Source organism: Dicentrarchus labrax, unplaced genomic scaffold (genome assembly GCF_905237075.1).
Source record: "Dicentrarchus labrax unplaced genomic scaffold, dlabrax2021, whole genome shotgun sequence".
NCBI lineage: Eukaryota > Metazoa > Chordata > Actinopteri > Moronidae > Dicentrarchus > Dicentrarchus labrax.
Window position 1 is genome coordinate 2,333,054 of NW_026136702.1, and position 18,423 is coordinate 2,351,476.

Sequence of the window (18,423 nt, forward strand, 5' to 3'; positions counted from 1 at the left end):
TGGTTGAAGATGATGGATGGTTACAATTATGGGAAAACACATGAGGGCTATCTTTATATATGTAAAGTAACGTAAATAAAAACAGGGATGCCCAAATGCCTGTAAGGTAACACCTTCAGCCCACACCAAGACTGAATATATGAACAGCCTGAAGACAGTGTGCTTACATAAGGCTCCTTTTACTTGTGTAGTATATTTTCTATAATAATACTATCTCTACTTTTATGTTCCATTATATTGCATCTTAATTACTCTTAAAAACGCTTTTGGACTTCTAAACAGAGGATAACAAACACATTTCTCCTTATACAGGGTTCCCACTTTTCCAGGACTTTGCAACGACATTTTTCAGGAGATTTTCTTGACACAACAGGACAGCACTCGCTCACTACCAGCGTTTATGGGATGTTAACATCTCACCACAGCCAATTGAGTGAAGCTATGGCCTCTGGTAAATTGACTACAATCTTCATCTAACTGTAACATTAATTTGGCCCATAAATAACAATTCAAATCAAAATTTTGAGAATCAAGAAAAATTTAGTGAAAATCAGCCTATTAAAAGAAGAGGTAAGTGTTGCATGTACGATTAACATCACTGTGCATGTATTTATCAGCTACGACAACAGATGTAAATTTGATCATTAATAGGCTGTGTGCATGTAGATATCACCATATAACATTTCCAAAATAGGCTTGATGCCAAAAGTGGTTTGAACAGCTGTTGACTGACATGTGAGCAGAAATGAAAAGGGAGCGTTTTTCTGTACCGCTTGGCGTCTTTGAAGTGTCATACAGCGCAGCTCATCCTACCAACCGTTGAGTTTAAAACTAAATACAAACATAAGTTTAGCCGATCTGAGTGAGGGGCTGAAATACAATCACAAATTTCCAGGAAAACATAGATTGTTTCCAGAGCTTTTGGTCATTTTTATCAAATTCGTGGGGTTTCCATGACTTAAACTAGTCTCTAAAGTTCCAGCTATTCCAGGACACCCTGCTGTACTGTGAAAGTGAGTGCATGGATACAACAGTAGGTTAAAAATGGTGAAAAAAAATAAATAAATAACGACATAGAGGGCACACTTCCCAAAATAAAAACATGACCAACCCTTTATACCATCTTTTCTAGAGAGTCTCCTCTGGAAGAATAATGTAGTGTCATCTGACAGGATGTAGTCCTGACCAGTGAGGTCAAAGTGCAAGCAGGTGAGATCAACAGGAAGGATGAAGGTGGATGTAAATAATAAAATATCTATACTGAGACACTTGAGTCATGTTTACATCCCAAAGAACTGCATATAAAGCTAGTTAGAAAGGCACTGTGACTTTGTGGTTCTGCTTACACAAAGGAAAAAGATGATTGCTGTAGTAGCAGAGAGGAGATAATGCATGACTCCCGATGTAAAGAAAACTTTTACTTAAATTCATTTTGGTGTTCCAGTCTGAAGAGTAGACAATTACATTCATAAATCACCAATAACAATGCTGCGAGCTGGAGAAGCAGAACACAATGAACAAAGCCTCATGAATACTAAAAGTCACAGCCACAACCTTGAGTTTCAGTGCAGCAGAGATTCTAGGCTTTATTTGATGAAACAGTATGTATGATGATGTAATTGCCAAACTGGTGCTTCGGGTGTATTTGAAGAGCATTGTGTAAGCATTGTGGATATAAACACTTCAATGTGCATATTTGGGACTTTAATGCGTCTGTCTTTCTCTCTCTGATTCGATGTTTTGAAGATTGAATCAAAACCCAGAGAGTAAGGCGTCTGGTCGCACAGTGGGAGTGGCATTGTATTCAATGTTTAAGTCATTTTATTCAGTGTAAAACTAATACACCAAGGACCTTAAAAAAAACATGCAACCATGACTTTTATCTACAAAACAGATCAAGAATTTTTTTAGATAAAAGTTAAAGCTGCATTAATCCTTATTTTAATTCACATGAACATAATGTGACAGCAGGTAAAGGTATGGCCAAAACAGCCTAAAGCAAATAAACTTCTAAGTTAGTTTTTTATGAATCATTTTAGTTATTTTTTTCTTTTTGAGCTTTCGACAGTGAAGCCAGGAAAGACATGTTTCTTTACAGGTATCCTCAAAAGGTAAAGATAAAAAGAAAAAAGATAAAAAAGTGTACCTATGGATGATGTGCTGGCTCTGCAGGTAGTCGAGTGCCAGCGTCATCTCACAGAGGTAGAGTTTGACAGCGTCCTCGCTGAACTGGACACTCTGCTGCAGGTGGTAGCGCAGATCTCCTCCCAGCAGGAGGTCCACCACCATAAACATGTCCTCTTCATCCTGGAATGAGTACCTGGGACCGGAGGGGGGAGGGAGGACACAGTGCTCACTCACTGCACAGAGTGGAAAGAAAAAACACATGCTACACAAACAAAAGACTGAGCACACAAACAGCAAACACATCGGGGCCTTGTATGCTCATGCGTGCAGCACACAAAGTACATCACATGTGCAAAGCGTACAAGGTAAACAACCGCACAAACAACACACACACACACACACACACACACACACACACGTTAACAGAAACCCACATATGGACAAGCAGGCAGAGGACCATATCTGTGTGCAACCACAGGAAAACATGCCATATTCATCAAATACCTTTGAATGAGCTACCTTTTACTGCATATTTATGATGTCAATGTATGCTTGAGGCAGGCTCTGAACACGCACATTGGACAGTAATAGATTAACACCCATCATTATCCTAATAACATGCCACTTAGTTGAAGGAATTCAAAAAAGACAGGAAGTGACTGCCAAATGAAAGCCTGAAAACAGCCCATCTTTGCTCCGATGTGACTTAATTGAATGCCGCTTGTGGTCCGCTAAACATTTTTGTCAATCAGGCTTACTAATCATGCACATCAAATTAAAACACAGCCTCTCAGTGATCTGGGTGGGGATTTGTAACACTCCACTCCACAATTTCTGCCCCAGACACCGAACAAAACAATAAGCCACACGGGTGAACAAACAGTTTTTGTACAACAGAATATAATTTCTCATCTTAAAAAAAAAGCAGGAATAATATCTTAATAGGCCCCCCATGTCAGTTTGCAGCAGAGGAGAGAAAACAAACGCAGCCTTGGTGATTCCTTCTATCAAACTCGGTTTAATGTGGTTGCTACCGAGCCAATTCTTTTATTTTCCCATTAAAGCTCTGATGCTGTGGCGTGTATTACTTCTTTTTATAGCTGCAGGTTCCCTGTGTATCTTCAGGCTTGGCCCTGAACACCCAGGGGGACATTCTGATTGGTCCTCTTCAGGTGCAATTTCCTGACTCTCTATAAGTGAGAAATGGGCCCTGTGTTAGCTGCAGAGTGAAAATCATTCAATCTCATCCACAGATTGGTGGTTCTGCCACAGCAGGAGAAAAAAAACCCATTTGCTGTACTGTTGGGTCTTTCTCTTCTCCTAAAACACAGCGCAGATTAATTGATGAAATAGCCTCAACTTTCATGTGATAGGAGAGATAATGGACGGAAAGAACGCCCTACTGGCACAGTGAACACAAAAACACATGCAGCTTTCCCCCCTGATGCATTAGAGCAGTCATTCTCAGAGACCGTCTCTGGGAATGAATGGAGGGAGATATTATTTTGGTCGTTAAAATGTGTTTTGCTTTACTAATGATGAATTATCTGATGTTTATCTCTTCAAAATGGCTGCTTTACCTGTTCAAGAAAATATGATGCAGAAATAGCAGTACAAATGGTCGGGAACGTTTATTTATGCTCAAGTTTGCTCTTCTCGTTGTGAACTGGGTCGCCATGGTTGGGGTTAGAAAAAGTTTGGGAAACTGTTATATTTGCTGAATCTTTCACTATAACCTGACAGTGGGACATGAGACAGATAATCTGTGATTGCCTCTGATTGGTTGTTTTTGTTCAGGCCTGGTGGATTCTTGCAAATGCAATTAGGAGCACTAGGAGGAGCCAGAGGAACCTGATATTTTCACAGATTATCTGTTTCATGTTGTACTGTCAGGATATTGTGAAACTTTCAGCAAACATCACAAAAACTTATTTGTATAAAAATTACCTTCTGCAGCTTTAAATACTTGCTCCTAAAAAGGTTCAGATTTACCATCAGAGAAGTGTTTTGAAAAAGTCCCATGATTCCTCTTAGACATAGCCACCACTGCCAAGTCCTTTAACATTCACTCAATAGGAAATTATAATACCTACATGCGACACAACCTGCCCTGACCCTTCAAAGATCAGCCTCACTATTAAAACTCAGAGCAGTCTCAGCAGATGGCCGGCCCCGGGATGTTGTTTGCTGTTGGCAGGGATTCCTCACTGTCACCTTTTTATCACCTCATTGTCACAGTCTGATTCCCCGTATCCAGTTGACAGATGAGCTTCCTCCGAGACGGCACTCGCTATCTCAGTGTTCCACAAAACAGTCTCCCCAATCCAGCGCCAAAATATCCGGGCTCCTAAGAGAGAGACTGCAGAGGCTCGGCCTGGTTGTCACTTCCTTCCCCGCTTTCACTGAGGTGACAGGGAGATGTCAGATATGGCCCGACAACTGCAGCATATGAAAGCTCAGGAGCTGACAAGCCTTGTCACCTTTAAGACTCTCACCAAGGATGGGACAGAGAGGAAACACAAACAATTTTATTCCCCATTTTTTGGGAACACTTCACTCCAAATAAACACAACGTGAAGTCCATGAATTTGACAGTCCTAAAAATCTAGTAAAGGACTCTTCTGCTGTCTGGGAGTGGAAAGGAATACTGGTTAAACAATAGGAAAGTGACAAGTATAGTATTAGTTGAACGGCACTTGTTTTGAAAGATTATTCAAAGACATCCATCCATCCCTTCCTCCATCAATTTTCTGGCGCTTATTCAAGTCTTCGTCACAGTGGTAGCAGCTTGAAGGAGTCAGAATGCTTCAGCCGGAGTGCTTCACAGATCGATATCTGACTTTCCAAAAGTGAAAATCTAACAAACACTTCTCGTAGCACTTGATGATGATGTGTGGAAGTCAAAGGGGTTGAACATCTCTCTCTAGCTCCCTTTTATGCTTCTTCACACAGCTACTCCCATCACAAGTGTACAACCAAGTGCAACACCATAAAGGGAGCAAGTGTGTGCACTCATCCCCATTTGAAGAGGTCAGTGCGTCTTATCACTTCCTACAGTATCAACCTCTCACCCTATCATTCAGAACAGCTATTAACCCTTGACAACATGACAACTTCGTTTCTTGCATACTCCAGCATTAATCAAAGTATTCCAGGCACCCCCCGGGGGGTCCCAAGTTGTTAGTAGGCCAGATGAGATATACAGTCTATCCAGCATGTTCCACTGGGTCTTTCTTCCAGGCCCAGAATACTTTTAGAAGGAGGTGTAAAAGAGGAATCCTTATCAGATGCCAGCACCTCTTTAAAATGAAGAAACAACAGTTCCACTCCGAGCTCTATCTAGATGTCCAGGCTCGTCATATGGTGTTTTTCTACATATATGTGCTGGCTTGGCTCGACTAGGTTTAACTCGGTGCTCCAGCCCAGCACGGCAGGGATTTGCTTTCTGATAAATTCTTCACAATAAAAGTCTCTGGTTATTTTGTTATCTAAACTGTTTTATTATGAAGCAGCAAAACCAGGTTGTTGGGTTTTCATCAGCAGTAACAACTCCTATACAGCTAAAAGCCAACATGAAACCGTAAAATGACGCAGATATCTGAATGCACAGCATAGAGTGTAGCTCTCTGCTCTCCTGTACAGGAGTTGAGTCTTGCATGTATTTTGAGGGAGAGAAGAACGGGAATTGCAAAGCAGCATGACATGATTTGACTTGGCGTGGCCAAAAGTGCTTGTGACATGCTACTTTCAGGGGAAAGAATATATCCGGGATAGACAGAGAGAAAGCAAAATGAAATGTGACCAGTTGGTGTTCATCATGAAAAAGAAATTATCAAATGTTTTGTTTACTTCCGTAACATGTTTGAATCTCCTGAAGGGTCATTGAGTGTAGAGATCTTGAACTTGCTAAACTTAGCTAGTGCAAAGTGGCATACAGTGGCTTCAGAAAGTATCCAGACCCTATTCAGACTTTATTGTGTCTATTTATAGTCTATTTTTAGTCCATAATGACAAAGTGCAAACATGTTTTTATGAAGTTTTTAAGAAGCCCCTTTGGCAGCAATTACAGCCCAAGAGTCTTCTTGAGTTTAGTCCCTACAAGCTTTGCACACCTGGATTTAGGATGTTTATCCTATTCTTCCTGGCAGATCCTCTCAAGCTCAATCAGATTGGAAGTGTGAAATGCCAACTTCGGGTCTCTGCACAGATGTCCTACGGGATTTAAGTTTGGACTTTTGGCTGGGCCACTCAAGGACAGTCAGAGACTTGTCCCAAAGCCACTCCAGCATTGTCTTGGCTGCATGCTTCGGGTCATTATCGTGCTGAAAGATGAACTGTCGCCCCAGTCTGTGGCTGTGTGCACTCAAGTTTCCTTCAAGGACTTCGCTGTTTTTGGCTGCATTAATCCTTCCCTCAATTCTGACCAGTCTCTCTGTCCCTGCTGCTGAGAAGCATCAGAATGGTCTCATGTTGCCACCAGCATGCTTCACCGTAGGGATGGCATTAGCCAGGTGATGAACAGTGCCTGGTGTCTAACTGACATAGTGTTTGGAATTCTGCCCAAAGAGTTTTTCTCTCATCAGACCAGAGAATCATTTCCCTCATGCTCTCAGGGTCCTTTAAATGCCGTTTGGCAAACTCCAAGCCAGTGTCCATCTCTGTGGCCAATCAATTTACCACAGGTGGGATAATCAAATTCTGGACACATCTCAAGGATAATTAAAGCAAATAAGGATGCACCTGACCACAATTTGGAGTACCACAGCAAAGCGTATGAATACTTTTTAGATGACTTTAGATTTATGGGCAGAAATTGTATTTTTTATCAATTTAAAATTAAATCTACTTTTTGAATTTAGTACTTTCTGAAGCCACTGTACATCATTCTAACAGCGTGCTTGTTAGTTTCAAGGCTGCAACTCAACATGCAACCTTGAGTTGAGGTAACATAAGTATGAAACTAACTGGAATAAGATGTTGTATATTGACTGGTATCCATGGATGAAAACCGAGTTCATCCTTTTACCGTTAACCTGCATTAATGGATTAATGGACACTATGAGGAAGTGCAAAAAGCCATAAATACAACACTAACATCCAGTATTAACGCCTTATAAAGTTGATACAGCAAACAGTTGGCTATTTACACATCCGGCAGACTTGTAGCACCATTAGCATTCATTTGGAGTCGTGCTTCTGCCCACCTGAATGTAACATTAACTCTCCTTTAACTTCAATGTTCATTTCCGCCTACTCTTCAGGGAAATGTCTGGCTATCAAGCTGCTAAATGCTCGACTATATTCACCAGCCAGTCGCTAACTTTGCCTGTCTATTGTTTGGTGCCAGGCAGGTAGTGTACAGTGGGTTCATCAGAGCTGTTTTGCAGAAACACGGTTGTTAAGAGCAATTGCGATTGACGCAAACAGTAAAGAGGTGGGTTGTAAAAGCAAAACAATGAAAGAAGCTTTAACAGCTCCGTACAGCTGTAGAAAACTGCAGAGTTTGTCACCTTTCACATTACACACAGTCATTTAATCTATTGCCATTTTAAAAATATTGATAAGTGCAGCATTGACTATTTTATATCTATATATGCTGAGTAGATTCACACACTGGGGCACTGTAATGGGTCAAACTAATGTTTTACCACTAATCTCATTTTATGTGCCCTCTGCTGCTCTTCATACTGAAAAATGAGCACAATTTATTGAGTGGAGTTTTACAATGAGCACAGCGGAGTTGCGGGTCAAACCCTTGAGCATGAGTGAATGCCTGGCAGTAATCTGGGGTCTGGGGAGAGCTGTTACTGTCCAAAACCAGGAGGAGGCCACGTGGAAAGGCCAGGACAGGACTAGGCTGCGACAGTCACAGCGACTAAGAGAGGAAGGTTAGCCGGCTGGAAGGAGTACAAGGAACAGGCTGAAATAATCAGGCCACAATGACAAATGAGCCCAGGGAGGCAGGGAGGAGGGAGGGAAATAGAGGGACGGCGGAAGAGGAGAACAGTTTTGGGGAAAAAAGCGAGAGAGAAACAAGAGCTTGTGATTCTGTTGGCTCGAGTTGGTCTGCAAAGTTTCAATGGCCTACATAAAGTTGGTGATAGAGATGTGCTGGCTGGCTGACTTGGCTGCATGACTCAATCACAAGACTCTCGCATGCTCCTCTGAGGGTTCCTGCAACAATGGTGCGAGTGAACGTTGCCTCTCCTCCCAGCTGCCTTCATCCAGTCGCCTTAAGATACAACACCTCCACTGGCCTGCTTTCACAAGGTGCACTTTCCATGACCTACAAAAAGTTTTTCTTTAAAAGTAGTGTGTGTGTGTGTGTGTGTGTGTGTGTGTGTGTGTGTGTGTGTGTGTGTGTGTGTGTGTGTGTGTGTGTGTGTGTGTGTGATGTGTAGGGCAGTTTCAGTAAAACACCAAGTCCTTTAAGGCTGCAATTCCAGGGCAAAATAATCTGTGGATTCAGAATGCTGTATTAGAGTGTTTGGAAATCATCCCATATTTTGCATTTTATGAGGATCATTTAAGCCCCCTCACAGGGCTTGTTATAACTGCTGACTGGGGGCAGAGAGGCTAATTTGTTCCACAGTCTCCCAAGGCCTTGTGCCATCCAGGCCTTAAATCAATATTTCTAATGGAGGCTGAACAAGGTCCATCCATCCTCACCACTCCTCTTGCTCACTTTCTGAATCTGATGAAGGCATGGACAGTAAGAGGAAAGCACCACATACCGCTCTACCAGATGACTCACCCATTTTGGTTTTGAAACCTTTAAAATCCGATCCCAAGGGACTGTTTTTAAAACTCTTTGACGACAGTAGCTACGACAACCCTAGCTACCCTCGCTGCTCTGTCTTCAACAGCACTGTGGCAGCGTCCATTTGGTCATGATTCACTGCTGCGTCTCCGGGCCCCCCAGGGAGAACGGTTGATGTTTTTTGAGAGTGATCTGTTGTGATGTAACGCTTGAGGCGAAACCTTGCTTTCATAATGAAGTACTATACTCCACAGACCAGGGGATCAAATTCATTGCTATGCCCTAATGCTGGTTCCTCTGTGCTTCTGGGTGGGAAAAGCTGACCCCTGCACTTTTGAGGTTTCAAACATATGCGAGGGAAAGACGAAGTTAGCGTCTTCTCATGTGTCACAAATCCTTACAAGGATTTGTGTGGATTTGGTGTGTGCAGCAGATGATAGTTAATTTTTCCTCCTCCAAGGTAATCCATTCAGTGTACCCTCGACTCCTACACATCATATCTGTGCAGCGAGGGAATGGTCGCAGCAATTACTGTGGGCTGCAAACTTGACATCCGCCCAGCTTAAGGCAGCCTTTACCGAGCTGATGGGATTCAGTGTGGGCTTTCACAAGGTTGCTTCCTAATGAATTTCCTCTGAAGCTACGGACGGAGCTGTTCACAGCAGAGCTCGGGATGTCTCAATGAGAGCAAAACCCCGCTTCGAGACAGAAAGTGCGTCTGTGTGTAGGTACGAGCTACAGGAAAACCTTACAAATCCTCTTAGTCTGCACATCTCTTTTTACAAAACAAATCAATGCCAAATACTTTCTTAACACTGTCTCGTGCACCCCTCCTCTATTCTTCTCTTCTGATTTCAAGAATCATTACGTCCTCTGACAGCTGTTTGGTGTGTTTTCCCGCATTCTCTCTTACTCACTAGTTGTCTCTTTGACTTCCTCCTGGCACTGTATCAATAAAAACACTCCTATAAAGCTTTATCAAAGCTGCCGTTTCTCGTGACTTGCATCTTTTTTTTTTTGTCTTTTTTTCATTTATTTTGAGAATAGGCAGTTCCCAAAAAACCCAAGCTGGTCTATCGCACATCCATTATTAATGTACTGAAGTGCCCAAATGTCACGCAGAAGATATCGTAATGCTCTATTTGAAAATCCTGTGGATACTGGCAACTGTCTGATCTACAGGGAATTGGTTAAACAGCATACCCACGCAGTGAACCAATAAGGTTCCTAGTATTTATACAGTAAAGGAAGACAATGGGAAGATGAAGTAGAGTTCTCATCAGTCCTGTCTCATTACTTCGCTGGTTGAGATGCCGTTTCAAGCAGCGGCAAAATGAAGGACACAGTTCATGAGCTGCATTCAGGTGCAACACATAACAATGCTGTCGCGCACAGACACTCACAAAGTGCCTTTGTAAACTGGGGCAGAAATAACAAACGTACCATAGACACAAGCTATAAATTGATTTCCTTTATGTCTCACTGTGTTCTCCTCTCTCCAGCTTGAAGAGAGAAAGCAAAACTTTCCTTGAATTATACATTTTTCTGCACATAGACAGCTCAGCACAGGAAGGCTTTAGTCTCTGCAGATGATCTTTTGAGCAGTCCTGTATGATTCCATTTACTGGATGAGGATGGAAGCAATCCAAACTGTATTTTCAGTCAGATTCTGACTGTAATTTTACACAAAGAGAGTACCAAAAATGGTACCCTCATTGTGCAAACTGTCACTCTCTCTGGTGGATTTGCATGGGACCAGTCTGGTGGTAGTTACATTACAAAACACAGACACAGCTGTCCAAGTTCGGGGGCCGGACATGCTAAACCAATGGACTCGTATACTAACAGCAGACACTATCACACAGCTGTTTTAACGTTGCATTTCTCTTGTCACACAATCTGATGACAATGGCGACAGCCTGTTGAGGATGTGCCTTTGCTTTCTGAAACCTGTCACTATGATGCTTTATTTGTTATGCAGATTTGACAGCTTCCCTATGCCTTTCAAGAGGGCCAGCCAAATACAAGCAGGCAGAGCATGATGAGGGAAGGGGACACTTACATCTTAAGGCCCTTAACTTCTACAGCGATAACTTCAGCAAAAAATATAAACCATTGAGGCACACTGAGAATTTCTATCATACAACGCTGATGATCATCTTTCCTTCTTTAAAGGACCAGTGTGTAGGATTCTAGCAGTGAAGTTGCAGATTGCAACTATCTGAACACCACTTGATTTTGTATTTGATGACCTGGGAATGAGAGCAGGCTGTGACGTGTAAGAGAAAATACTATGGTTGTGAAACTTGAACATCTTGGTCTCTGCACACACAGGGAATCTATGGAAAGTGTATGGTCTCAGACAGCATGAAAAAAAGCATGAGTAAAGGCTTGAGTGTTTCACATTCAGGTTTTTTCCTTAAAGTTAAAGTTGGATATTGCAAAGTCAATACTTTTGGAGAAGCTGAGAGCTGCACAGGTTTTTCCCGATTTCCTGGACATCATTGTAAAAGTAGCGTTACATAGAAAGTAAAGAGAAAAGTAGAACATTTTACATTTCTCCGGACTGGTTGCATTCAAACACACGCATACTGTAGTGAGACGCCACCGTACTTCCAGTACTTCCCCGGATTCGTGTATATGCTCCCAGTGAGACGGACAGTGAAGCCGGCTTAGAATAGCAGAGATCGGAGGTGTTGTGTAGTGAAGTGTGAAAACTTCTCATTCCCACGTAGAACGCAATGATGCAGTTTAGCATTTTTGCCACTAATGGGCATTTGAAATAGCGCTGGATGCAGAGTATGAGAGAGAGAGCAGAGCAGCACATGGAAAACTAGAACACAGAAGGCTCTGGCAGCCATTCACTCCTGCAGGGAATTATACTATAAAAAATACACAGGCCTACTACAGTACGCTCATTAAAAGGCCCTCAGTTTGTTCTAGCAGAGTGGCTTCTCTAGCAGGCAAAAATATCCTGTAGATTAAACTTAAATCATTCACAACCTGGTGAGGGAATGAGCCCAGGACACGACTTTGTCCTGGTTCATCTACTCACTATCTACACATAATCAATCCTTCATGGACCGTGTGAATAACAAAGTATTCTGGCGGCGATTGCTCAGCAGATAGGCACGTGCAATATCATTCTACCAATTACAGAGGAGTAAAGTGCTTTGTGTAATATGCCGTGAATGCCGTGCCAGGTCCCCAATTACATTTAGAAATGTGTCCCACTCGGAGATGAGCGTTGAATAATGAAAGCAGCCTCCATTCACCCACATATCAGACTCAGGGGAAGAGTAAGGTCATTTCAAACCGCAGTAATTATCAAATGTGTGCTTCATGGGCTCAGAGTCAAAATTAATATCCCAAAATATCTCCGCTCTGTTAATTGTTTCTTAAGTTAACAGTGTTTGTTAGTGGAGGATCATTTGTTTCGAGCCTTAATAAAACTAACAAAACTTTTTTCTTTTTTTTCCCCACTAAGTGCCAAATGCAGAAAGTAAAGTGCATGCAACACTAGAAACACAATATTCACAAAGAGTACATCTATTTTAGGGCTGCAACAGATTTCAGAGTGAGCATGCACTTGTCTATTGAGAATCTCTTAGGGAAATATACAAAATGCACAGACAGACAGAGCAGGCGACCAACACAGGCAGCGCAGACCACATTGAAAGTGTAAAAACATAGGATAGTCACCAGAGATTTACTAAAAAAACATGTTCAATTTCCTGTAGGATCTCAAGCTCTCTAAAGACGTTTCGGACCTCATCTCTCTCTATGCACTGCTGTTTGTTCATGTACTTCATGGCGTACATCTTCTCGGTGTCCCTCTTTTGCACAATGCATACCTGCAGCAAGCAAAGGGAGAGAAGGAGAGGGGGAGAGGAAAAAAGACAAAAGGAAGGATATTAGTATGAGATAAACATATATTTACAGTTTATGTACAAAATCTGTGTGTGCATTTACAAAACAACAAACATGGATAAATGAACACTCAGATCTCATTGCAAAATAGTTTTGGCAGGGAGAGACAATTACATCACTCCGAAGGTGTCGCAGCCAAGTTTCAGCTCCACAAATGCGGCCACGCTGCTCTGCAAATTGAATATGTTTTCAAAATAGCCCACAGCATCTTTCAGCTGTTGATTAATGCGACAGTTGAGATGGATACCGTACACCACGGTGCATAAAATGCTGACACGCTGAGTATCCTCTAATGAACTTCGTTTCCGAACGCAGAAGTTTGTGGCGGAAACCACTTCCAAACAAATCACCTCATTATTTATTCATCACGAGTTCTGCGGTTTTGTCAGGAAGTGGCTGTGAAAGGTCAGGGGCGGCAGGACGGGACTCCAGGGAGGTCAGAGTCATTACAGTAACATTACTGTCCAACCGCAGTCATTACACGGATCATGTGTCCTGCCTTGCAGACAAATAAGGAATTCAATTCTTAGAGATTTTTTGTCTATCTGTGACTCATTCTGATACTCCTGTGTGCTACCTTAAAGGACCAGTGAGTAGTTGCAGATTTCACTGGCTTTACCCTCCCTTTCCAAGAATGAAGGAGAAACTACGGTGGCCACGAAAAACATGAAAGGCCTTCTTTAGAGCTTTTGGTTTGTCTGTTCTGGGCTACTGTAGAAACATGGCGGTTCTATGTGGACTTCATGGCATCTGTGGATAAAAAGAGCTCATTCTAAGGTAACAGAAACGCAACAATTCTTAATGAAAACATATGAACATTATATTTCTGACAATAGATCCTCCTAAATGTTACTCACTGCAACTTTAAAACCAGATCATTTTGTGTTTTAATCACTGGAGGATGAACATAAAATGTATGGTTGCCCGATATGGGATTTAATATTTAGAGAGCAGAGATATAATGCTGATAGTAAAACAAAGACAGATCATGTATAATTCCATTAATCCAAACACATTATAATCTAATATACATGTTTATCTCAGCCAGTAACACATTGTTTTAGACTGAATTTCTATTCATTATGAAATAGAAGCTGGTATTTAAGGGAGAGTGGATGGTTAATACAGCAGAAGCAACATCATTGAACTGCATTAATCTCTACATTATAACATAATATATATTCCGCACTACCCAGTAATGGTTTTAGATTGGATTTGCTGTAATTTAGGATGGGAGATACTCGTTAACATAATATAATACTATAATTATAATATCAAGAGTCTGGCGATACAGGGGTTAGGATTCAATATACTGCGATACTGTAAGCATGGCGACATACTGGGATTTATTTTAACTTAATTTTAGGAAAAATGTCCACAATGTGCAGAAAATGTAAGCAAACGCTGTAACATCCAACATCAGCAGCTAAAGTCGATATAGTGTTTTTGAGAATTGATACAGTATCACAAAACGAAATGATAATGAGATTGGGCTCTTCATATAAAACTCCTATACATTGGGAGAGTTACTGGAGCTACAAAGGGATTTCTTTATACCCAGTATGGAGAGGAGGAATGAGTGCAGCAACCAATAACTCTCTCTCAACATTCAGTGAATATGGCATGTGTGCATTGTATTAAAATAGACTATCCTTTAATGTGGCTTTACAGCAGTCTCCAAAGGGTGGTAAGATCTAATTTGCATGACTGTTTAGCAGGGATGCCACCAACGCTCAACACTGTCAGTAAAATGCTTAAGTGGGCCAGAGGGAAAACACACATTTACTGTAGCTTCAAATGCAAAATGACAAACAAGATGCAGAAACGTGCTGTTAATCCTTCCATTTTTTTCAACTTGGTTTCCTCAATATCATGTAAACAAGAAGCCTGGTTTTCCTAACTGGGGAAAGGGATTAAGATAAAGTTGGTTAACTCAACTATGTTTATATTTATCTGGATTTTGAAGACTGCGTGTCCATGACAAAGACCTGAGACAGAAAGAGTGTGGTGGCAGTGCTGCAGGAAACATCCTTACTCAGCCTTGTAATACACTTAAAATATTCCAGCCTCGCCTCAGAGCTACGGCAGGGGGTCGAGGTGGAATCTGATTACCAGCCACCTGCATGTTAACGCATTCTCTGATTTTCCGCCTTAACTTTATTTCTCCCAATAACCTGGCTCCTTGTGTGCATGTAAACACAGCGGATGTGAAACCCTCAATAAAGACAGAGAATTCACATCATCGTTCACTGTCAGAGTACTTCAGGGACAAATCGTAAGCAGCTGCTTTGGCCCCATAAAGTGCCACCACCCCTCCACCAATACCCTGGGTGTAGCACCAGACCATCCTGTGAAGCATTAAAAGCTAAACGGCCCCCTGCTCTTTCTGTTATAGACAGAAGGCCTTAGCTGGACTGAATTGTCCACCAAGGCACAGGTCTCCTTCATTACAGTCTGAACCACACAGATGGCCGTTTTCCACAGCACTCTGGCCCTGATGCACTGCAAAAAAAACACCCATCTCGGCTACTCATTTTCTCATTTGTTCGGTCTTTAGGTCACAGAAAAAGGAGAAAGTTGTCGGCTATATTCAAATGCATCACAAATTAATGGGAAAACGCTCTGGGAACATAGATTATTACACACGAGTGGATTTTTTCACTGGGGGAACAAAGATTGTTAAGACTGAACACCAAAGTAAATGAGGTGTTAAAATAGACATTTTCCATGTGGTGACAGGAGGAAATCTATTACTGTGTAAAACATCATCTATTTAATTGTGCTCATGGATCCCCCTCTAGCACAGAGCTCGAGCGAGTGCCAGGTCTGAGTCGGCTCTCTCCTCTCTCCTCCGTCTGGATCTCCTCCAAGCCCAGATTCCCCCTACTTCTGTCACTTTCATTAACTCATTGCAGTTGAAATTCATCAAACGGGTTCCTCCTCCTTTGTAAAGTGTGGGATTATACTGAAGAAGAGAGCTTCTATGCAGTTTACGGTGATGTCTGCAGATTTACCGCTCTAAATTAGTGATAATTAGTCATTTTCAAAAACAATGATTAGACAAACCAAACTAAAAAGAAGCCTCTCATTTCTTGCCAGCGGCCGTCGATTTTACCAGATGAAGCAGCAACAGTGCTTAGAAGATTTTATCAGCTGTATCTAACTAGCTAATTAATCTAACGTTAGCTCTGTGAGTTGGTTGAAAATGTTTCCAGTTGGTTCGGAAACTAGGTGTCTTATATTCCAGATAAACACTAAAATATGTTCCTAAAAGGATTTGAGGAGAGAAATAGTCGACGCAGTAACAGAATCTGGATCCACATCTGATCAGCACTGCATAGTTTGACAGTTTGATCTGAGTTTGGTGCGTCAATCACAAGGTAGCCCCGCCCTAAAGCATACCCTGCTTTATGGTCGGTTTTACTCTAAATGAGACCATCAGTTACTAAATGAACATCATGCTGTATGGAAGAAGACTGAAACTAGAGACTGAGACCAGTAACTCATCAGGAAACTGTTTACTGAGCTCATAAAAGTTAAAAGTCGACTCATTTTTCCATAAGACTGCATGGTATCGTTTTTTTATTGCAACCAATTGAGCTGCCCCCTGCTGGCCGTTAGAAATAATGCAGTTTTAAGACACTTCCACGTTGGCTTTGATTGCTTTGATCAGTGGTTAAAAAAGTAAAGAGACAGCAGCGTTTTTATAAAAAAAACTAAATCCAATCAAGCTAGCTGTAAACTTACAAATGAATGTAATTAATGACTTTGGTTACTGTAGTTGGTAAGCTAGTTACAAGGACATGCTATTGATTGCAGCTTATACTAGCAGATAAAAACTGTTTAATCCATTCCTTACTGCACTCGCTACATTTATGAACAGTCATTATATTCTCGTGTAATATTTTAATCAGATTTCACCTAAATATCAATAAATCTGTTGAGGTATTGTTACACATATTCCAGCCATTATCAGTCAGTGCAGACGTTTAATGTCTGATGGTTTAAATACTGATCCAGAGGCCTTCTTTTATCCTTATAAATAAAAGATACGATCCTGAGGGGGAAAGACAAATGTTTTTCAATTTAAAAATGCCGAATATCAGCAGAAAATATTGCTCATTGCCAGTTTAAATCTTAAAATCCTGCTATTGGATTTCAAGTCTCCCTATCAGTTCAGCCAAACCCCATACCTCCTTTTTAGACTTTTTTTTTTTAGCCCTCAGCATGATAACATGCGGCTCCGGGCCCTCCCTTTTTCCATCTCCCTCGCTGAGCTTAACACAGACCCAGTTTCTCTTTGCTCTTAGCCAGGCCAGTCTGTACCATCTGCACTGTGCTGGAAGGTAGACTAAAAGAACTCCGTCAAACAAGAATCCGAGAGGTCAGCCAGATATTTTCATCCTCCTTTCACTGCTGAGACAAATAAGCGTCTTTCCCACATGCACTTTAACCCATTTATGTTCAAGCAATTTTCCATGTCTGCATCATCTGGGAACAAGAAACTGAGTCACATTTTAGAGACACTCTGGCATTTCACTGGCTCGGGACCTATTTAGGAAATCTCCTTTGTGGCTCTGTTGGGAGCAAAAGTTAAAAGTATTATCTAACAGAGCATGCCAAAGTCTCTAACAGACGACCAGCGAGCCAATCATAAGAGGCCTTGAACAAGTGTGAAACTGTCACGATGTGTGGGAACTAACTTTCCTATATGAGACCTACCAGTGACAGATGAAAACCAGAAACTTATCTGGAGAACTCAGTGGACATTTATTTTCTATTATAGGTCTAGAAACACAATTTTCTAAGAGATGTGATCTGTTAACTTGAAAGCACCACGGAGAAGAGCGTTTTAAAAAATGTTCCCTGCTCACAACTCCATTACTGAGTGAGCTGGCAAGAGAAATGTTCACTGCGGTGAATTATCTATTTAAAACAAGCATCTAGTCGTGAATGGTAGAAAATAAATCTAAAATCTTTCTAATTAAGAAAAAGTTAATAATAATGCAAAGTATATGCATGTATGCGTGTTCTCAGCAGCAGTATTCATTAGGCATCTTCCTTCAGCTTCCTTCTTTCTTATCCTTTGAATTTTTCATTTGGCTTCATTCAAATGCAAGATGTGCACTGTATGGTGGCTCCTGAGGCTCAAGCTGCTGGCCCCTTTGCCCTTTCTTTGGTTGATGTGCCCCTCTGGACCAAATAAAAAATAATTAATGATAATAATTAAACCCTTATCTCTGCTACGGTAATAAAAACTGTTGTGAGAAAGGCTGCCACAAGAATTTACACCTTTCTTTTTCCTTGTTTGTGAATGAAAATTATGTAAATTACATAGTGTACAGAGTTTTTAAGTGATTTCTATGCTTGAACTATTGTAAAGCAGGTTAATATCTGAGGAATTTGGGTTTTTTTTAAGTATTCCTGTAACCTTGCAAGGCAGCTGGAGTCACAAGATCACAAAGTCACAACATCATGCAAGAATGCATTGTGCCAGGCTTCTAGCTATACATTTGTGTCCAAACTCTAAGGTTACAGACCGATCAGCGTCGTTTGAGGAACTACTGGCCCTCTTTTCCCGACTGGCTTTGGTAAGAGTTTGATTA

At 41.4% G+C, this 18,423-nt stretch overlaps 1 protein-coding gene across 1 annotated transcript in view; it reads right to left on the minus strand.

Moving 5' to 3' along the window:
• LOC127378714 (serine/threonine-protein kinase 32C-like) overlaps window positions 1–18,423 on the minus strand; it is a 79,787-nt gene that overhangs the window by 20,095 nt on the left and 41,269 nt on the right. The window contains exons 3-4 of the mRNA XM_051427922.1: window positions 12,590–12,741; window positions 2,147–2,320 (exon numbers count right to left, since the gene is read on the minus strand). Of these exons, the coding sequence (XP_051283882.1) occupies window positions 2,147–2,320; window positions 12,590–12,741 (326 nt within the window). The remainder of the gene's footprint in view (window positions 1–2,146; window positions 2,321–12,589; window positions 12,742–18,423) is intronic.